Source organism: Miniopterus natalensis, chromosome 3, assembly GCF_054644295.1.
Source record: "Miniopterus natalensis isolate mMinNat1 chromosome 3, mMinNat1.hap1, whole genome shotgun sequence".
Lineage (NCBI taxonomy): Eukaryota > Metazoa > Chordata > Mammalia > Chiroptera > Miniopteridae > Miniopterus > Miniopterus natalensis.
The window spans coordinates 68,189,056-68,212,239 of record NC_142083.1 but is presented as its reverse complement, the minus strand read 5'-3'; the positions used below and the strand labels follow the sequence as shown (position 1 = coordinate 68,212,239).

The following is a 23,184-nucleotide window of genomic DNA, read 5'->3' as shown; positions in this document are numbered from 1 at the left end:
CTAGGTTCTACAAGAAATAACAAGGACAGAGTCATTTCTCAAGAAGCATACAGACTAGTCAAGGTAGGACAACCAGACAGACAACGCTAATGCAAGACAGACATGCACAGGAATAATCTGAAAGGTGCAAAGTGTTGCTAGAGTCCTACTGAGAGATCAGTGGAGGTTCCTAGCTTCCAACTAGCTAGGAGACTAAAAAGCATATATACAAGATGTGGACTTAAAGTTTAAAGGATAGATGGGATTCAAACAATTGCTGGTAGAGGGAAAAAGGTAACCGAGACACGGTAACATCAACAGCATTGAGCTAGGAAGGCATTAAGCATGCTCACAAGACGAGCACCATTGGATTAAAGCAAAAGGTGGGTGAAGGGAGTAACAGCAAGACAGGAACAGTCGTTTGAGACAAGATTCTGGATAATTTCGACTGTATCTTTAGTCTATAGGGATCTACTGAAGATTTCTGTGCATAGTACCATAATAAGACTTGTTTAGGAAGATCATTGCAGCAGCAGGTTGTAGGACTGGCAGGGGCAAGGAGACTGAAAGAATGTGTATTTATTTCACAGGATACTTAAGATAGTTCTGGAACAAGGTCACAAGATCTTGACCTTGAGAGAGAAACAGTAGAAATGAAAAGGGAATAGGTTTCAGAAACAGAATCAACTCATTGGGTTTGGCAAAATAATGATACCTAAGCAATGTAACAGACAAGGTAAGTATTGTACTTTATGTCTCAGGTTACTAGAGGCTGGGAAACATTTTTCACTGGAATTTAGACACGAAAACTGTTGACAAACTTACTGTCATGCATGTACACATGCAAATCCACACATACTTATACACATATATAGTAAGGACATTTGAAATAAGATCTAGGAAATAAAATATAAGTTAAAATCAAGATATGTGAGACTTGACTACAGAAGCAGTAAGAAGGCAATTTATTGTTTAGTATTGCTAATTTTGTCTGATTTTAGTTATTAAACAGTTACATATATATAAATTTAAAATAGAATCTTTTTTTCTCTCAAAGTACTTCCTTAAGGCAGTTTATCCCATTAACTGGCCTTAATAAAAAAATAATTCTGTGTATGAACAAGTGGCAGCTTTATCTTAATTGACTTTAATTACAAAGTTTCCATTTTGCTCAGTAAAGAAAAATACTTCAACTTATTCCATCTTTAGTGAATTTTTTTTAAAGTATGTGAAAAGAGAAAGGAAGACAAATACTTTATATTTCTTCATGTTCATTAAAAGATTAGATAGCAAGCCACAACTTTCCTGTTTTGTACAATCTTCTATTCTTAGCCACTTCTGAAGGAATTTTTAAGAAATAAATTCTCTGTATCCCAAAGGACTTCCTAGAATTCTATGTTAATGATTAGAACAAAAATCTTGAAAAGCTTACCAATACATTTTCAAGAAAGAATGCTCATAGACAGTTATCACACAGATTTAAGAGGTAAAATCAGTTCCACCATAATGATTTAAACTCTGGATCTGCCTATCTGTAAAATAAGGAAGTTGCACTAGACAGACTGTAAGTTTCCTTATGGCAATACAGTGCTACAATTGATTCATAGTAGATATTGAATACGCACTACTTGCAAAGCAACATGCTACAAAGTCTTGCACATAAATTGTACCTCCCCTTGAGAGCAACACCTACTAGTCCTTTTTATTTAGCTTCAAATTCTTCACTGAATTTGAGATAGTAAATAACAGACTAGCTGTTGGACTTACTCTCCACTTCCACTTCCACAGGCATTGTCTAAATCAGCGCAGCCCAATATCACAGGCACCAGCCAGGTATGAGAACTGATCACTTAAAAGGTGGCTAGTCTGAGCGGAGATGTGATGAAAGCGTAAAATACACACTGGGGATCAAACACAGTATGAAAAGTAGAATGTAAAATATCACAATAATTTTTAATACATTGGATTACATGTTAAAATATTTTAGAGCTACTGGGTTAAATATTAAAATCAATTTGACCTATTTCTTTTACTCTTTAAAATTTGGCTATAGTGGGGGGAGGTAGAAGAGGTATGTACAGAGGAGATAAATGGTGAAGGAAGGAGACTTGACTTGGGGTAGTGCACACACAATACAACATGCAAATGATGTATTATAGAATTGACACCTGAAACCTATATAATTTTATTAACCAATGTCACCCCAATAACTTCAATAAAAATAAAAATAAAATTTGGCTATAGAGAATAAAAATTATACATGTGGCTCACATTATACTTCTATTGGCCCAAATTCTAAGGACCTCATCCACAGATTACCATGACTTCTCTTCTTGGCCTTGATTACACAGAGTGATGAACAATTATTCATACCATTCTTCAAATTCCCTCTTAGTATTTCTGTGTCTGGCCAGCCATCTACATTCCTTATCACTTGAAACCATATCCTTCACTGTGGGGTTAGGAATGATTGCACTGTCTTTTTTCAATACCTTGAAACAGAGACTGCGTCACACAGAGTGACAACATGACATACACATCTCCCGGCTAGTGAATACATACGGAAATGCCTCCGAAGTTCCCAGTGAGACTGGACTTCCTTTTCTCAGGTTTCTTTCCTCCTCACTACAGTGACCTCCCTTCCTTTAAAACAGGATGAAAATGTTGGCCCATCCTATCTCTAGCTACTGTTCCTGAACTCCCGTCTCTTGGACTCGTTTTAATCAGATGACCACCCATGCAGGGGTCACAAGAAAAGTGAAGTAGCCATTTAGCTTTATACCTAGTCACGTGCTTTTTTTTTAAAAATCCTCACTCGAGGATATTTTTTCCATTGCTTTTCAGAGAGTGGGAGAGAGAGAGCGAGGGGGGGGGGGGGAAGAGAAACATCAGTATGAGACACATCGATTGGTTGCCCCCCGCATGCATCCGGACCAGAGCCTGCAACCGAGGTACGCATGACGCGCCCTCGGCTGAAACTGAACCTGGGACCCTTCAGTCCGCAGGCCAACACTCTACCTGTTGAGCCAAACTGGCTAGGGCCACGTGCTTTATTTAAGACAGAAAAATGAAAGTCTTTGACACCAAGAAGCACTTTTTAAAGGAATATAATCTTTTTCTGCTCATTTGATTTCCTTCCTTTTAAGACACCTGATTAAAGAGGTTTATTTTATATTTAAAAACGATGTATAAAACAATTTGTATAAGGGACTTGTAAAACTTTATTAGATCTTGATAATAAAATTAGTAAATTTAAAGAACAGCAACAATGAAACAAGGGTATTTTGAGGCTAGTATAAATATATATAGGGTGTCCCTCAAAAAGTATACACAATTTTTTCTTATAGCTCAATTGATGTTTCTTTCTTTTCAGATCCAACCCATTGGAATTAATAATTATTCAAAGTGTGCATACAGTTTTTTGGACACCCTGTATGTATAAAACAAGCTAAAGAGTTGAAAATAGCTCATCAAAAATACAATCAAGAAAACTTTTTGTTTTAGAAATCACACTTTGAAATACATTTATTTTGCCCTAGCCTTGTTTTATGTTAATCAAAAATGGTTTTGATTAGAATTTGATTTTCTAATAGTTTATATTGAAGTTTGGTATTTTAAACAAAATACTTTAGAGTAGAAGGCACTTCAGAAATCAGAGTATTATACTCTTGTTTTACAGATGAGATTTAAGTGATATGCCCAAGGTCACATACCTACTAAGCAAGACGGAACACATGTATGTTGACCCCAAGTTCAGCTTGTTCCACTGTATTATGCTTCCTTAGTCCTTCAACTTTTACTTGGTTAAAGAAAAATTGAAATTCAAACCTACACAACTGAAAAACTATGTTATCGGGACTAGTAATGCTTTTGTGTTCTATTTATTTGTAATGAAAGTGTTTTAGTAATATGAATAGATGTGAAGCTTGATGGGTAGAAATGGGCAAATGTGGAAGAAGTTGAATCCTGTTAAAATGCTGATAGGTACCAGAGGCTCATATAATTTACTTGAAATTATTGTTTAGCAAAGGTTAAGGAGAATGGAGTCTGGAACAGGGTGTATAGGTCTGTCACTCTCTTCAGCTTGATCAAAACTGAAAATACTTATTTGAAGGTACTGTTCTAATGAACATACCACTGTGGAATGGAAGATTTTGGCTTAAATAAGTAAATTGTTATCGTATGTTTAAACTATCTTTTTGGAAGGGATATAACTATGAATTATCATATTAGGACATCAGTGTAGTGAAACTATTCCCAGTACGCCTATATTTTGGTCAATATTGATGGGTAAAAAAGATAGCACCTGATATAAACGACCGTGAATTACTCATTTTTCAAGTGTGTAAGTTGTCTCCAATAGAAGCAATAATAGAAGGCTGTACTCTTTCAGCTTCAATTTCTTCTTAAAAGAGCAAACATTTTGCATCTTCCAGGATTATTTTTTCCTGTTCAAGTCTTTATATTAACCTATTATGTGTCAGGTACTCTTCTGGGTTCTAGGAATATAAATATGAGTAATACCTACAATATGCTTAAAATTTCAACTAAAATAAGTGGTAGAAGCCAACATCCTAAGGATACACTCCTCTGATACAATATCTAGTAAGTTGCTAGAGAATACTCAGTTATACATACCATATCTTACCCTTCTGGGAGGAGACTTAGTTGGTAAGCTTAGGAAGTGAGACATCTTTAAGAATACTTTTAAAAAAATGAAAATAACTCTAATGCCACTCACAAGTTAAATTTTCACCAGTATTAAGGGTCAGAAATAGCCATCTGAATAGGATACAGAATAGGTGAGAAGGATGCCTAAGGCAAATTTCATTTTACTACAAATTGCTTTAGGCCATCCTTGGTTAGTCATTAAATCATGGAGTATTTTAGCATGGTACCATTCTTTGTCAGTTATGATCATAGATGACTGACTTTTAGTTTAAAAGAAAAACAAAGAAAGGCAACGGAATAAATTAAATATATGCAGTCTTGGATTTTGAAGGTAACAGATGAGCAAAATCTGTAAGACCTGTAACAGAAGCATGTAAATATATTTTTCTTCTTAAATTGGCCACTTGTAATAGGGATGAATAAAAACTAGCAAAGACAATTATTCTCTCCTTTACTCAAGACAAGAACATCCCTAGAGATGAGTCATGAGACAAATATTCTGCCCACCAGCGTGGCTTAGTGGTTGAGCGTCGACCCCATGCAGGAGGCAGCTGATCGATGACTTTCTCTAATCATTGATGTTTCTAACTCTCCCTCTCCCTTCCTCTCTCTGAAATCAATAAAAATATATTTTTTAAAAATTAGTTTAAAAAACAAAAAAGATAGTCTTTGGTTTGTCATAATTTCAAAGGAAAACTTAAGCTTCACTTAGTCATTTAATGATAAGAGTTCAGCTCTGTCGATTAAAATATATATAAATTTAGAAGGAAGTTTCTGCCCATTAAAAATGCTTTTAAAAGATCCCTAATACGTTTATATACACAAATAATTTGTTACTAATACTTCACAAGGAATATCATTTTATTACTATAATCACAATATCATAATTTCTGTACAGGAATGTAAAAATGAACAATAATCAATACACTGATAATTCACTTCATAAAGAGGGCGAACACACTACAGAACATATTGTAAAGAAAAAATATTGTAAAATTTTCTGGCCTTGAAGTGCACTTTTTAGTGCAAGTATTTAAGACACAATAGTGTTCAATTCAGCAAAGTACTGCAGAATGTCATGCCACAGTCCACTTAATTCAAAGAGGGTCAGGACATGCAGCTTGTAATAAAATGTCAGAGTGTAGATATATATATAAAAACCACATGTAATTCATAAAATATATAGTGGTTTATTTAGATGGTTTTAAATGATTTCACTGTGGAATCAGCAAAACTGGAACAAATATCCAAGATCTTCTTAACAGCAACAATCTTCTTGCTAGGCAATGGCTTTGGCTTCAGGTAGGAATGCCTCCCAGTATTTTATCAGCTGTGGATGATAACAAAAGTGAAAGATAGTCTCATTACTTTTTTGTCATTTATATGCATGTATCCTGTAGAGCATTAAAAAAAATTCATACAAATAGCTAATAGTGATTACCATTTACTAAAGTCTGGTTTTTAAAATCATTTTAATTCCCTTATTTAACTTATTAATTACTTCTGGCTAATTTGTTTTTGATGTAAGCAATATGATTTTTAAAATACCCAAACAAAAGACCTTTTTGTTTTATACAAAGCTGTAAATAGAAGCAGACTGTTAGTATAAATTAAATAAGATCATCTTAAATAATAAAACTACAATAAGCTTTTCCAATATAAAGCAATAACATCTAAATCAGAGAATATTCATATTTTATGTTATTGCTAGCCAAAAAGAATAAGAAAAAAGGAGGAAGAAAAAAATATTGAGCAAGAATACGAAAAGAGACTGGGAAAAATTAGCTTCCAGTCTTTCCTGGATAGTCTGGAAAATAGGCTGAAATAAAAACTAACGTTACATTTAAAACAATTCCTTTAAAAACAAATTCAAATAACTTATCATATTTTAAATATCTGATTTGATGAATTAAGTACTTAATATAAAAATATATAATTTGAAGATATAATGTCATCACCTAATTAAAAAAACTGTATAGGCAAGCTTCTAATCCACATATTTTGAAACTAACTGGAGAAAGAAATCCTATTCAAGACATTAAATAATTTGATCTATTACTCAAATTTATATAAAATATACAGGAAAAAACACATGCTATTTCCTTGTTAAAGATTTTGATTTAATGTAACATGAATACCACTGTCCCCTCTAGTAAAGGAGGCAAATGCCACTTCTTGTGGAATACAATCACCACCAACCCCACATAAAATAAAACATCAAAACAGTCTTTTTAAAAACTTTAAGAATATTATTTTTAGTTCAAGTTCTGTCTTTTATGAAAGAGAAGAACTTACAATAAGAATTTACTCAAACAGGTATGATCAACAGGGAAATAAAGCTAGGAAGACGGGGAAAGGGAAACGTTGCCCAGCGTATTTTTCATAGCCTCAAACTGGAAGAAGTGTATCGCACCTAGTGGTTAGAAAGAATAGAGGCCAAGAGCACTGAGAGTTTACAATTACTTTACCATATTTTCCTTTGCTGAGTTTACAATTACTTTAACTACCATATTTTCCTTTGCTGAGTTTACAATTACTTTAACTACCATATTTTCCTTTGCTGTTACTCATTTTCTCTACTTCATTTCTTATTCCTCTTTACGTATAAAAGCTCCTTTCATTGATCATCATCTTTAAAATAAAAAAGTACACAAAAATAAATTCTAGAAAAAGTTTGTTATAAAAACATTTAGCTTACCTGTTGTTGTGTTTGTACTAATGATTCTAAGTACTTGATAATAACAGTTTTAAAATCTTTCACTCGTTCCTTCTGTTAAAGTACAATACACAAAAAAGGTCCATTAGTACAAAACTAAATTTGATTTTACCATAAAATTGGATCAAATGTGACCACATTGTTAAGAAAAGTGTAAAATTATTATACTTGCCTCAAATCTTCCCACTTCTTTTCGAATTGTTTTAGAGATCTGTTCAAAATCTCTTTCTCCTTGTTGTACTTTTGCCTCCCACTAATAAAAACAAACAAAAATGCACAATTTTTTTATTCTTGTCTGGAAAAAATTATAGAACTAGCTGTCATGACGACTCATTTAATTTAATGTAATGCCTGAAAACCCTAAGAAAGCTCAATATTGGCAAAACCCAATTTAACATCATTCACAAACTTGTATCTAACTTTCCAGTAGTTGCTTAATTCCATTAATATTCCATTGTCAGATTTATTCAAGATTAGGACAGTCTAGTACTTACTGAATTACAATGACCATTGCTGAACTAACTATAATTAACATAAATAAAATAATTCTGAGTACAAAATTCACTATCAAATGTTAGCTTTTATTTTCTCATTTTCTATATCATTAATTATTTCAAAATATATCAAGTACATTCTGCTAATTTCAAGACTATATGTTCATCACAATTTATATACCCATGGAAATACTTTAAGTTAGGAAAATTGTATGACAAATATTTAAAAAAAGGTTTTGTAATGGTAAAATGTCCAGATCAAAAAAAATTATGGAATTATGGTCTACTGAAGACCTATCGGTAAACATTAAATTTCATATAGAAACAACAAAACGTGATTAGTGACCAATGAAACAGCTAAAATAAAGTAACTAAAGACTTAAGCTATGAAATGATATTTTCCCACTATGTAACCAAAACACTGGTACATACTCTTCTATGAGCAGGTACATTTACTTTGAGTAATATAAAGGTTGTCCTACCTCTTCAATTTCCTTATTGAAGCATGGCAAAAAAAGTGTATAAATTATAATAAACTTATACAAATTTACTAAAATACCATATATAATACATATATATGGAGGATAATGTTGCCTGTACAGCTAAATGAGGAAAAAGTTCACCTCTAAAACTATTTTTAGACACAAAATAAGTAATTATCTGAAATCAAACTAATCACTTCAAAATAAATGTGTAATTATTAAATATAAATTTAAATCTTTTCCTTGTATGTTTCTTTATTCATTGCATGATCATGTGAAAGTAACAAAGGACTCTGAAGATTTTAGTGAAAATCAAAATGTTAAGGTAATTCTAACACAGTTCATAAAGTTAAGGAAAAATAGCTAGGTATCAGTTCAATGGCTCAGAAAAAAATTTATGAAAAGTTATGCATATATGAATGACTCATGGAAAGTTTGAGTAAAGAGATAAATAAAACATTTTGTATTAATCACCTCTCTTATTTCATTTTTAGCTTGCTGTACTTTATCTGGTTTGTTAGCAACCATCATTTTTGCCTCAGTTTCACGTTTTTTGAGCAAAGTAATTTGAGCATCTTCCCATTTCTGCCAGCACTTCATTCGATGGTCAAACACACCCTATAAGTGAATGACATAATGCTATTAAGTGACAGTTAACATTAAAATACTTTTATACTAGAAGTACTGTAATACTAAAAATAAAACCCAGTATTTAAACTCTATTCTAATATACTGAAGTACTGAAAATATACATGCCTATATAAAAAAATAAAAATTTCCATATTCATTTGCTTAAAAACAGAAATCCCAGTGACTATAAGAGCTCAGAATTTAAAAAACAAACAAAATAACATGTATAAAATCCATGTAACTAGTTCCTTAAGATTTTAAATGTGGCTTATAATAAGATTTCCAATGGAGTTTTACGCTTTCAAGAAAGACGTTTTCAATAGGAAAATGCTGGTGTCATATCTACAGTGGAAGTTTTCCTACTAGGTAATATCAAAAGTAGGTTTAAGTATTGGAAATATGCCAAAAATTGAAAAAAGAAAATGGGAAAACCCATAAGATAACATAAAGTAAAAATGTAGTGGAAGAGATTACCAATAGCAAATAAAAGAAAGGCAAAGAAATTAAAAACAAAAAAAGATAGTCTTACACAAGATTGAAAAGGGCAAATGAATACACACACATACACATACACACACAATTATATATATATATATTTCTTTATTTCAAGTCCATTATTTCTTTTCAAGGGGCTTAGCAGAGAAAGAACAAGTCAACAGAGGAAAGAAATGAGTAATTGAAAGTCCCACGACAAAAAAATGATGGATAGTATGAGAGAATAAAATAACCCCTTCTCTAGCTTTATGCCGGGGATATAGTCACATTACTTTAGTACTTATTAACTAAACAATGAAGCAAGCGATAATAAACTGGGTAAACCAGAAAGCACGAAACTAGAGTTATTTTCATTTATTTCAAATAAAGAGCTTTTTGGATCAAGAAACGGTAAATAAATACATTTTCTTAAAGGGACCTGCTGAAGAGAATAGTATATAATGTACTTAAAAAATGTAAACTTTAGAACAAAGCTGGCTTCAAATGCTAACTTTGTCACTGCATGGTTTTGGGTAAATTCATTTAATTTCTATAAACCTTAGTCTTTCAAATATAAAAGGAGGAAACTAAGATCTATATTTTTGGATTAGAAATAAAATGAAAAGTATGCAGCAGAGTATCTTAACCTAGTGGACTTTAGTAAATGTTAAATCACCATTAGCTATTTGTATAATTTTTTTTTTTTAATGCTCTACAGCAGGGGTGGGGAACCTTTCTTCTGCCAAGGGCCATTTGGATATTTATAACATCATATGCAGGCCATACAACATTATCAACTTAAAAATTAGCCTGCTATATTTGGTCAAACATTTAATTAACTCATCCCTAATGTGATCACTGGAACTGCTTCTCCTTGGTGAGGCCTTGGCAGGGCCAGACCAAATGATTTTGCAAGTCATATACAGGGCCTGCGGGCAGGGCATTCCCCACCCCTGCTCTATAGAATAGATGCATATAAATGACAGTAAGTGAATCTTAATATCCCCATTGTCTGCTTTTCTTATATTTAAAAGACTACATTTTCCTTAAAATCTTATTATGAATTAATTTTGCTTCAGCCAAATTAATTTGGGCCCAAATCACCAAATATACCTAACATAAATAGATTCAGAAAAAGTCACTACCATTTTAAAACAAACAATCCCTGACTCTTCCCCCCTATACATGCACATATATAAAACCAAAAAGTAATTTAAAATTTTAGGCCTAGTCTTTCTTTAGAGGAATGAGGCCATATCAGATCTTCATTTATAAATTTCCTCTGTTGAATAACAATTTGATTACTTAAAATACGTAGCAATACAGGGCAAAAGCTAACCCAAAAGCCCTTGAATTTCAATATTTGTTTAAGTTCTAAATACAGGGTGGAAAAAAAGTTGGTTTGCAGTTGTTCATATGGAAAATTAATACAATTAATAAATAAAAATACAAGAGTAAACTGTTTTGAGCACTCACAACTATAAAGGTACTTTTGCCCCACCCTGTATATCAAATGGATTTTTCAGTGATATGCTAATTTAAACTAATATGGTTCCTGACCAATTTATTATCTCACAATATTCTAGAGCCATCATATCTTTATTGTGGTACAGATGTAGGAACTATGAGAGAGATCCAATATGGCAGCAGATTAGGTGGAAGCTACACTCACCTCCTGCCCAAACTAAACTGGAATTACAAGTAAAGTATAGACAAATCTTCCTGAATACCCAACTGAAGACTAGCAGAAGAGAAGCCTTATAACCAAGGACTTACAGAGGAGGCCACGTGGAGACTGGAAGGAAGTGAGGAGGCATGAGAAGGCTGAACAAGCACTCATGGGTAACTGTTAAAGTTCCGGAGGGATACACTGCTGCAGGGAGGTTCCTTTGAAAAGTGTGGGGTCTAAACCCCAAGTCAGGCCCCCCAGCCCAGAGAATCAGGACTGGGAAAGGCACCCATATAACATCTGGCTATGAAAAGTAGCGGGGTTTCTGTCCACCAGGGAGAGATGGCTAGAAACACAGGCCATATTTCATAATTTCTCACTTGCTTGGTGTGGTTGACCTGCACTAGGTTTCATCAGAAAACCAATGTGAAAGAGCTTAATTTACCTCAAGGTATAACTTGACCATAGCTTTTTAACTCTTTTAGTCAATGAATCACTAATTTAGTATTTCCCAGAAAGTGTTCCATATATGTAAAAATATATTAAGTGGAAAATGATTACTGTTCATACGAATCTGGAAGTCTCTAGATTTTAGAATTTTTTTTACTTGTAGGCGTTTCTGAGCTTTTTACATGCACCCCGAGTGTACAAGACAGGGATACTGTATACATTAGCTCCCAAACTCAGCTGACTGGGGTGTATCTTTTGGTGTCAGTGTTCTGTAGAACATATTCTAGGAAACATGAATATAACTGTAATCCCACAAAACGTAAAAGAACAGTGAGATGTAGGCAGTATGAAGAAAGCTGTTATTGAGGGATCAATGTCGATTACATAGACAGGCCATCCCTGCCAGAGAGTATTTTCCCAGGTTAGCTCTTCTCAGCAGATCCCTCCTCAGAGACACTGCCCAGCTTCCCTTTTGGACCCACAGGTTTTTTGCAGGTATTATACTTTTCGCTGTATATCTCAAGTTGCCTATAAATAAAATGAAGTACACTCTGATAACTGCTATCTATATTAACATTTTTAAAAACTTTTAAAAAAAATTCAAGAAAGAAAAGAAAAATAACTTTTAAAAAAAGAAAAATTAACCACCCAGGAATATAAACAGTACATCTAAGAGTAAATTCAAGCAAAACTGGTAATTTTACCAAACCTAAGAAAGCACCATTCTTGAAGTGCTAAGAACTTTCTAGTAAACTCTCACCATTAGCTCGAGAACCAAACCATCAATAAAAATGCAATGTATCAATGTTTGTTTATAGATGAATACTAATTTCATCACAGATGTCAGCTGAAAAATTTTGCATTAGAAAGCAGAAGGACTCATTAACTTTCTAGGTGTCTGAATTCAAGGTAAAAGGTAAATTCCCAGTTGCCCCATTCCATAATTAATGTTCATAACAATAATTCAAAACCAAGATAAGATCTTAAAGTATCTTCTGAAACGTAAGATAGATAAAATAATATTCAGTTCAGTTGTTTGAATATTGGAGATAACTGTAGAATATTGATTTTTATTAGTTAACTGGATTACTTTTCCAACTCTTCAGAAATTGAAGACGGTTCATCCTTAAACATTACCACTAGATAATACTCAGTAACTAATCTAGTCCCATTTCAACTGTAAATACATGCTGACTATACATTTTGGAATATACACAGAATGTTTGTTTACAGTCCAAATTCATGCTAAAGCCACCGTTAAACACATTCAAGCAACAATCAATTCTGGTTTTGTCCTGCTTCTCATAATAGCTTTACAAATGATAGTAAAATCCAGTGGGTAATTTCAGTTTGTACTATGATGTGCAAACAAATGCTGCCAGCTAGTTGCAAACTTGTATGTAAATATGTAAGTAAATGTGTATTGATTTACCTTATTTGGCATTTCTCAGACCTCTTAAAAACATCAATTCTGTCTATTGTACTCTCCAAATCATAGAAAAAAATTAAAGGTATGAATTATCATCTTGAAGCCATTTTAGATGTACTAGTACAGTATTTACACAGTTAGATACATTCCAAATTCTTTTATAAGCAAACCACTGAAGTGAGAAGAATTCAAGGAAGATTGCAAAATAAGGCTTACTTTCACTGCAGCAATAAGACGAATGTAGTCACTAAGTAGTTCTGAAAACATGTAAAAGTCAGCAAAAGCTTGTTCTTGATGTAACTGGTCTATCTTCTCCTCAACCTCTGCAAGCTGAGACAAAGCTCTAGATAAAGCAGTATGATCCTCAGAATTACCTAACATGGCAGCACTTTTTGCAAAGGCAGCTGTATTGGCTGAAAGTTCTGAAATAGAAAAGTATTCACTTTTAATGTTCACTAGTAGTTTTTAAATATTGCATTAATTTTTACCTTCTCTCTAAATTTTATCTATTCAAAAATTGCTCAAGTAATATTTTAAAATAATTAACATAAAACAAGTCATTACAAAGCCTTGGGCGTAAATGCCAACTGCTCAAAGCTCTACTGCCTATCTTCGCAGATGAACTATGTTTAATAATTTAATATAATAATCTGCCTCCCCTTTCTCTCCTGAGGTACTTACTCTTTCTGTCTACTCCTTAAACTAAATATATATATAAATTTATATTCAATATGGAAAGCACTGAGAACACACAATTGACTTATACTACTTTGCTTTAAACATTTATTGGTCATTAAAAATAATGTCTATAATTTTTAATGAGAATATTATTTAGCCAACAGGAGGAAAGCAAGGTAAAACTGTACATACAGTTCTCATAGGTCTTATTTTTTTCTTTGTATGCAACAATGCTTAGTGAAATATTAAGACTTTCTAAAGTGATTTTTGAACATGATCATTTTAGATGCTTCCAATAAAAATAGATGTCTATAGGTTGTTCAATGACTAATAATTACACTGCCTGGAAATTGCTCTGTTGCTCTGTATCATAGAAAGTGATCTAAAAGAACCTTAAAGCCCATTCACTAAGAGATATAACACAAATAGGACAAGCTGTTATTTGATTAAAACGTATTGCTGGCAATAGCACATACTATATTACTTATCAAGAATTTTAGAAATCTGATATTAAAAACTTTCTTTAAAAATTAAAAAAAAATTAAAAAAATTTAAAGAATTGCAACTCAAATTTTCTATAAATTTTTAACAAAAATTCCCAGATTTTTAAATAAAATGGTTCGAAAATGAATAAAATATTTCAGTCTTCTAGAAAATACAGGCACAAAACAAGTATTTTAAAGAAAAATTTCAAATATCAATTTTTGAATCTCATATTTTTTATTATAAACTAAGACATCTCATTAGTTGAATAATAAATGTTTAACAAAGAATTAGATGGACAATTTAAATCCATAACTCAAAATTTAGGTCCCAAAAAATGTATACACATAATTTGAATAATTATAAAGGCCGTGTTTATATTTCATTTTCAAAATTGAGCTATCAGCTGCTACACTGTGTATACATTTTCTTGGAACACCTTGTATACTTTTATAAGCAAGCTCTGGATTTTTCTACTTCTAAACTAGAAGTTAAATTAAAATAGAAAAAAAAAAAAAAATCAAACAACAAAGCTGAAATAGAAAACATTCTCTTAAACTATTGTTTTCTCTCTTCCATAATAACTTCACAATATTCATTTTAACAAAATTTAAATTAAATGTTTCAACAATTAACTCACGGTGCTAAACACATAAATAATAAGGCAAACAAACCTTTCCTATGACAGACCAAGGCTTCAACATTGGCATGAAGTTTCCTAAGTTGCTGATCCAGATTTTCAAATTGCTGCTGCTTTTCTTCAAACCACTAACAAAAAAAAAACAAAAAAAAAAAAAAGAAAAGAAAAGAAAAATGGAGCCAATTTAGCCAGAACAAACCACTATAAATTAGGTTACCAACAGCAAACTACATTCCTTGTTTTAAAGCAACAAATTAACCATGGATGACCATGGTGGTCAACTGATGTGGCTGAGAACTAAACTCAATAAGCAAATTAATATCCTATTTTCTACTTGTACAGCTTTAAAATGCAATTGTTGGGCTCATTAATTCATCTCATTATTCAAGTCGAAAAATCAGCTCTTACTGCATCCGATTCATTCATCTTGATTGTCATTTTGTTGACAGCGTCGGCAGCCTTGTTCACCATCCTCAATATTCCTGCTCCACTCAGAGCCTGTGTATTAACTGCTCTAGGCAGCTGGAATTGAATGACAAATAAGGGCAAACAAACCGGTTAAAAGCCTGGAGGTTTAACTGGGCACAAAAGGGATTGTCCCCCCTCCCCCACAAAAAAAGGAAAGAAAAAAAGGAGGTAGTATTTTCTTCATTCTCATACATTTCAATAGTGAGATCTAATTTTTCAAATACACTACTTGTATATTCTCAAAGGAAAACGTGAAAAATAGACTTTCCATTTGTTTTTCTTCTGCACGTTTACATTTAGATGGAACAGTTTGTTTGTCAAAATATAGTAATTGCCAAGCACCTTAATGCTAGCCACCTGTTTGCTAGCAGAAATAAACTGTTTATAAGGAAAGAAGAAAGTCTTGAGAAAAATCTCCTGATGCTCAGTTAAAACTGTGTGATTTTGAATTTTTTAATTTTGGGATTCAATAAATTTTTAGAAGATCTCTAAAGGTAGCAATTGTCAAACATCTCAAATATAAAGAGCAGCATGGTTATTATAATTTAAGCTCTTTCAAGTTACAAATTTGCATTTCAAAATCTTAATGAGAATATTAGAATGTACATGTAAACACATTCATCTCTAAAAATGTGTTCTGAATAAACTTATTTCAATACGGTGCCTAAGCAACAATTTAGGGCACTCAAAATTATACTACACAAGCCATTCTTTTAAATCTGGTGGGGACTATAATTATCAATGCAAAGAAGACATTTTGCTAGTAATTTAGTCAGGTAATTAAAGCTAATTAAAGCACTAAGCAAAAAAAATTATTGCTTTATTCCACCTATTAAACCATTTATTTATTGAGCATCTCTATTCTTATATAAATTATTACACTGAAAAATATAAATACTGAGAACATTTATATACAAAATTTTAAAGTAGAAATAATACCTCTGAACTTTCCAAGAACTGCCTTAAATCAGGATCCTGTAGTAAAGTGGGATGCTTTACTGTTCTTTGAAGATACCTAGATTTAAGAATAAAATTGCACCTTTATTTATCAGTAGCATCTTATATTAAAACTATTTCAACAAAAGGATAAATCAGTAAGTAGGTAAAAAGATGTCCTCAGTCTACCTCCTATTATATCAGTCTGCCTCACTCTAATCACTTAGAATCTTACAGCAATTTAATGATTAAAAAGCTCTTTGTTCATCATTTGAAAATTTGTATTTATGTAAAAAGAGATATGGCAGGGGATGTGGTGGGAGTTGGGAGAGGTTAAATAACTTACCAAATTTCTCAATGCAAAGTATAAAAGGGTATGTGAGTTTGTCGAATATTTTATCTTTTGGTTGAATTACTATGTTCCCAGTTATTACTTCAGAGTTCTAAGAAACACATCACTATACATATATGCCAGTAAACTATTTTTTTTTTTTTTTACTATGTATTACCAAAATGGAGAACAGCCTATCAACTGTTTTCCTTGTCAGCAGATTTAAATTATCAAATCAGTTTTGGTCTTTATTTAACAAGGACTAAATTTTCTTCAGTATTTCTATTTTCAAGGTTTTGCTTTTATTGATAAATGTCGTTCTTATATGAAACCACATAAAATAAAAATGAAAAGTAAAAAGAAACACCATTATTAAATTACTATTAGCCCAACTTTAGACATTTTCCTTAAAAGAAAACCCCACATTTCCCTGTCACCCATAATAAATTACCATTCTTTCATAAAAAGAAAAAAGGCCCACTATTGATGATTCTTGGTTACTTACTTATCTAATCCTATTTTTTTAAAATTGCTCTTTCCTCAGATTAAAGTTTATAGAAATAATATTTCAATTACATTTTACCTCACAGTTAATATAACTTTATTCTATTTCCACAGAATAAATATAATCAGTAATTGCTTCTACCTTTTTCCAAGATTATGCTAAGATAGTTTCTAAAAAAAGTGAATACCTTCTCTAAAGTCAAATTCTACACAATGGTTACTACACAAAATTACTATTTTATGTGTTTTTTTGTATATTTAAGTAAAATATATACCATATTAAGCTTCATTTTAAGTCATTAGGCCACATAAGAAGTCTTTATAATAGAAATAGAGCATTTAGTAGATACGTGAACTTACAACCTATACTGTGGTTTAAAATAGTGTTTGGTGCCTATATTATCAAGCTAAAAAAGAGATGCAGCAGGAACACTAATCCAGTAAATTTAAGAAATGTTGGTATTTTCCCACTGGAATTTTACTGACAATTTTAATATTGAGGTTCTCCAGTACTATTAGGTAAGTTATTTCATTGTTTAGACTGCTTATTGCCTAAAGCAGTTTGCAAAAGTTGTTCATCTGAGTGCACACAACAGCTGGTAAATAGGCAGCACTCAGACATTTGTGAAATGAACAAGCAAGAAGGAAGACACAACATCTAGTACACAACCTTTAAGAAATATTCCAGTGTTTCGAACCTAAATGAAAATATCTAACACTATTTATATTCTAAAATAGTTTTCCAAAGTGAGTTCACATTATATACATATTCTTTTCTTTAAGATTCAAAACGAACAACAGCGTATTAGTGGTGTGAGAAGTCCTACAGGAAGTAAACCTGGTTTAACTTTGTTAAACCCTATGTTAACAAAACTCAACTGACTACAGACTTCCTTTATTCACCTTACCACATATTAGTATTCTGAGGAATTTCAGGAAATGATATTTTAGAAGACAGTAAAAATTTTCTTCTTCTTAAGAGTTACATGAAAAGTAAAGAGCAACTAACCATTAAAAACAAAAGTATCAAGCTTACATAATGTTAAAATTAAGGACAGAATCAAAATGAATTTTAAAATTAGTATTCGTAAATATACACCAATTCAGAATTAAGGTGACGGAAGGTTGTTGATGTGTAAAGGAAGGACACAGAACAAAAAGAGGAAAAATATGTAGGAATAACACATGAAAAGGGGCATGGGAAGAAATAGGAATGCTGAAGGAAGACAGAAATAAAAGGTGCAATGGAATTAATGAAAAGTAAGTATCAGACTTAACAAGAGGTGATCAGTAGTTATTCTTCTAATAAAGGTTACTCTAAGAAAAGGTTACTGATAAATTTAGAAGAATCACTTAGGGCTTTCAAGTTCCTATTTACTTACCACAAACAAAATAAGTAGGCTATACAAAATGCTTGACAGGAACAAAGTAAAAAACATATCCTTGCTTGAAACTCAAATGCACGTGTTAATAATGAGAATAAAAATGGCAAAAAGAACTTGATTCTTTGATGACATACAGTTGTTCATTCAACAAATATTTACTAAGCATTTACTATGTATCAGTTATTGTTCTGAGGACTAAGAATGTATCAGTGAACAAAAGAAAACAAGATCCCTTCCCTACTGGAGGTTTTATTTTCATGGGAAGATAGACAATAAACTATACATGTAGTAAATTATGTAAATTATATAGTATGTGACAAGGTGGTAAATGCCATGGAAAAAAGGACAGAACAGTAGATCAAATGGGATCAAGTGTGTAAGGTGTGGTTGGTGGCAATTTAAATAGAATAGGTCTGAATGAAGCCCAATGATCAGAGAACATCTTTCACTGGAAAGGTGTTATTAGAATATTTAAACCTGAAAGAGGTAAAAGAATTAGCCATGCAGATACCTGGGAACAAAAGCTTTCTAGGCAGTGGGAGCAGCCAGTAAAAAAACCATAAGGTGGAAAACTGCCTGAGATCTTTGAAGGGCAGCAAAAACGTCAGTGGCCTAGAGCATAGTGATCAAGGAGGATATGAGATGGAATATGTAACAGTCAGTAGTGCAAGTCATAATGTAAGGCTTTATAGGCCATTAAAAAGACTGGCTTTTACTGAGTGACATGGGGGGTGGTATTGATATGACCTGATTTATGGTTTAAAAATATGACTCTACCTGCTATATTGAAAAACAGTAGAGTACTACCTGAAACTATTATAATATTGTATGTTAACTGTAATTGAAAAATAAAATACATTATTTAGAAAAAAAAGAAAGAGTAGAAGTGAAAGGATGGAAACAGAGAAGAATTAGGAGCCTACCGCAGTTATTTCAGGTATGTGGGCTAGAAGAGGACTGGTGAAAAATGGCTGTATTCCAGATAATGGAAGGAAGCAATAGGATTTCCTGATGAATTAGATAATCCTAAACATCTGCCTACCCTCCAAACTTCCTGATATTAAACAGTGGATTAATCAATCCACACTGACTGTTTATGCCTTTCCAGTGGATTTTTAGGTACTTGGCATGACCACATTCCTAAATGATACACTTAGAGATAAAGAATGAATTGAAGTTAAATAACTTGCCTAAGGTCGCACAGTGTGTGCAGTGCATAGTGAAGTGCAGGCTTCAAAAGAGAAAGGATTATAAATGTGTGCACTATATCATGCTACTCTGTATTTATATTCGCAGAAGTGTATTCTTACCTATAAGGTAATATGTGAAACACTCTCAAGAAAATCAAGCAAGCGATCTTGGAGATACTCTTAATAGAAGTAGTTTCTGCTTAACTCACTGAGCCGGGCACAGGGAAGTACTTGAGTTCTTAATCACTTCCTTTCCTTCCAATAATTTAATACCAGATGTTTACCCTTTCTTTCAAGATAGTCATCTGGATTCTCTAAGTTGAACAAACAAATAAATGTGTAAATGACTATCACTGTATATACAAAGAGAAGTACTTCTCTGACCTACACGATTCAATGAGTGGATATTCCACAGATCTGCCTATCCTAATGTTTAAATTTTAAGAAGTGCCACAGAACAATCACTTTAGCAAATTCATTCCAATTCCTTTGTTTCTATATTTTGACACCTATGTTTTCTTCAGTCATCTTTGTAATTTAAAATAAACCTTTCCCTCAGTAGTACACTGTTTCTCTTCTTACACTACTGCAAATTCCACTAAAATAGTACTTAACCAGTAACATTTATCAGTAAAGAAACTGTCTCGACATATATACTAGGTTAGGTTTCAGTATTTCCTTATAACTCTCCTCAGTGTTTCATACTATATGAAGGTATGGTAAGTACTATGCAATGCATTCAAGTTCCAAGAAGGGTGAATGTAGAATCAGATTATATGTGCTTGGTACAATAAATCTTCATTAAGTTCCTTATCAAGCATGCCATCTGAAATATTTCAAATTTACTCATAGAAAAATAGGACTTGAAAGGTTTCTCAAAGGGTCATGGTTACACTTTAGGAAAGAATAAGCAAAACCAAGGCAGAGCATTATCTACCTTTATTCTTTAAAATATTCTGTCTATGACCTCTTTTACAACAGAAGCAGTTCTAATGGCTACCCTCAACATCTCTTGATGCAATAGAAATCCTTTTCCTGAGTAATTGTTGAATGTCACAGACAAAATCCCATCTTTTTAAATCATTTTTTATTTTCAATTACAGCTGACATCCATTATTATATTAGTTTCAGGTGTATAACCCAGTGATTAGACATTATATAACTTATTAAGTGATCATCCCATTAAATCTTTCACCCGACACATAGCTATTAGAATATTAACTATATTCCCTATGCTATACTTTACATCCCTACAACTATTCTGTAACCAACAATTTGTACTACTTAATCCCTTCACCCATCCCCCGCTACCCCCTCCCATCTGGCAGCCATCAAAATGTTCTATGAGTCTGTTTCTGCTTGTTCATTAATTTTGTTTTTCAGATTCAATTGTTGCTAGATATGTATTTAGTGCCATTCTATTCGTATTTTTAAACGTTTTTTTGTTCTTTTTCTTAAAGAAGACCCTTTAACATTTCATATAATAATGGTTTGGTGGTGATGAACTCCTTTAGCTTTTTCTTGTCTGGGAAGCTCTTTATCTGTCCTTGGATTCTAAATGATAGCTTTGCCGGGTAACCTTGGTTGTAGGTCCTTGTTTTTCATCACTTTGAATATTTGTTGCCAATCCCTTAGGCCTGCAAAGTTTCTGCTGGGAAATCAGCTGATAGTCTTATGGGAGATCCCTTATAGGTAACTGCTTTTTTCTTGCTGCTTTTAAGATTCTCTCTTCTGCACTTTAATTATGATGTGTCTTGGTGTGGGCCTCTTGGGGTTCATCTTGTTTGGGACTCTGAGCTTTGTGGACTTGTATGTCTTATTTCCTTCACCAGGTTAGGGAAGTTTTCTGTCATTCTATTTTCAAATAGTCTTCAATTTATTGCTCTTTCTCTTCTTCCATCACCTTCGTGATGTGAATGTTGGTACTCTTGAAGTTGTCCCAGAGGCTCCTTACATTATCCTCAATTTTTTGGATTCTTTTTTCTTTTTGCTGTTCTGACTGGGTATTTTTTGCTTCCTTATCTTCCAAATTGCTGATTTAGTTCTCAGCTTAATCTACTGTTAATTCTCTGTAAACTATTCTTCATTTCAGTTAGTGTATCCTTCATTTCTGATTGTTCCTTTTTTATGCTGCTGAAGTTCTCAGTAAGTCCACGGAGTATCTTCATATCCAGTGTTTTGAACTCCGCATCTAGTAGATTGCTTGTCTCCATTTTGTTCAGTTCTTTTTCTGGAGTTGTGTTCTGGTCTTTCATTTGGGACATGTTCCTTTGTCTCCTCCTTCTGGCAGCCTGCCTGTGTTTGTTTCTATATATTAGGTATTGCTGCTACATCTCCCAGGCTTGGTAGAGTGGCCTAATGTAGTAGGTATCCTGCAGGGACCAGTGGCACAGCCTCTCTGATCACCCAAGCTGGGTACTTGAGCTGCGTGCCACCCTCCTCACCCCCCTACTCCTGTGTGGGCTGTACACCTTCCTGTTGTAGTTGAGCCTTGATTGCTGTTGGCATGTCAATGGGATTTACCCCCAGGCCGATCAGCTGCAAGGACTGGCTGTGAATGACTACTGTTGGGTAGTGGTGCTTGACATAGTCTGAAACTGTCCACTGGGTGCTCTAGCTCTGGGGCCTCCCAGGAGGTATAGGCCAAGGTCAGCCACCACTGGTGTTCTGCCTGGGCCCATGCGGCATGAGCTACAAAGCAATCTGCAGATGGCTGCAAGTTGTGCTGGGCTTGGAGGTTCCCAGGCAAAGCCAGCTGTGAACCAAGGCTGGCTGCTGCTAGCACCAGGCCTGGAACACTTAGTGAGAGAGATATGGGGCTTGCTGAGGCCAAACACTGCTTGTTTTGAGAGATTTTAGGAAAATATGAAGCATGAGCCAAGACAGGCCATTTTTATGGAAAAGCCACAGGAAACAGCTTGGATGAGCCTCAAAGTTGGGTGATTCCAGGGCCTCAAGGAATCACCAGGATGGGGCAAACAGTGTAAGCCAGGTTGATGGAGTCTCAGATATGGCATGCCCACCTGCCAGCTATGTTGAGGAGGGCTCAGAAAAGGAATGGCCTCTGCCAGCACTTCTGTCTGGGAGAAAGTTGCCCCCAACTCTCGCCCTGATGCCAGATACTTTATTGTTTCTCCATGTCTCTGGTGCCTTTCAAGCTGCTGCCCTGGTACTGGAGCTTAGAGGGAGTGAGTCTCAGTTGATCCATGCACGGGCCCTTTAAGAAAACTAACTGGGACTCTAGTAGCCTCTGTCTCCCTCAGCCTCAATCCCTGCTGGTTTTACAGTAAGAACCTTATGAGGACTTCTTTTCTTGGCACTGGAACCCTGGTCTGGGGAGCCTAGGACCCCTCACTCTGCATCAAGATATCCCTCCCAATTTTTATCTGCTACACATTGGTGTGGGACCACCCTGTTCCTCATCTCTGCCCCTTACTAGTCTTCATGTGGCTCCTTTTTTAATTCCCTAGTTGTAAGACTTCCATTCAACTCGATTTCAGGCAGTTCTGTAATTAGTTGTAATTTTGATGTGGTTGTGGTAGGAGGCAAGTACCATGTTTACCTATACCGCCATC

General features: G+C 33.6%; 1 protein-coding gene across 1 annotated transcript in view; it reads right to left on the bottom strand.

The window, feature by feature from the left end:
- Positions 1-5,493: 5,493 nt before the first annotated feature.
- The window catches only part of SNX2 (sorting nexin 2), a 45,789-nt gene continuing 28,098 nt past the window's right edge, over positions 5,494-23,184 (bottom strand). Inside the window, exons 8-15 of the mRNA XM_016217795.2 lie at positions 16,203-16,278; positions 15,204-15,317; positions 14,830-14,923; positions 13,211-13,416; positions 8,817-8,960; positions 7,539-7,619; positions 7,349-7,420; positions 5,494-5,980 (exon numbers count right to left, since the gene is read on the bottom strand). Coding sequence (XP_016073281.1) covers positions 5,930-5,980; positions 7,349-7,420; positions 7,539-7,619; positions 8,817-8,960; positions 13,211-13,416; positions 14,830-14,923; positions 15,204-15,317; positions 16,203-16,278 — 838 coding nt within the window. The 3' untranslated portion in view covers positions 5,494-5,929. The remainder of the gene's footprint in view (positions 5,981-7,348; positions 7,421-7,538; positions 7,620-8,816; positions 8,961-13,210; positions 13,417-14,829; positions 14,924-15,203; positions 15,318-16,202; positions 16,279-23,184) is intronic.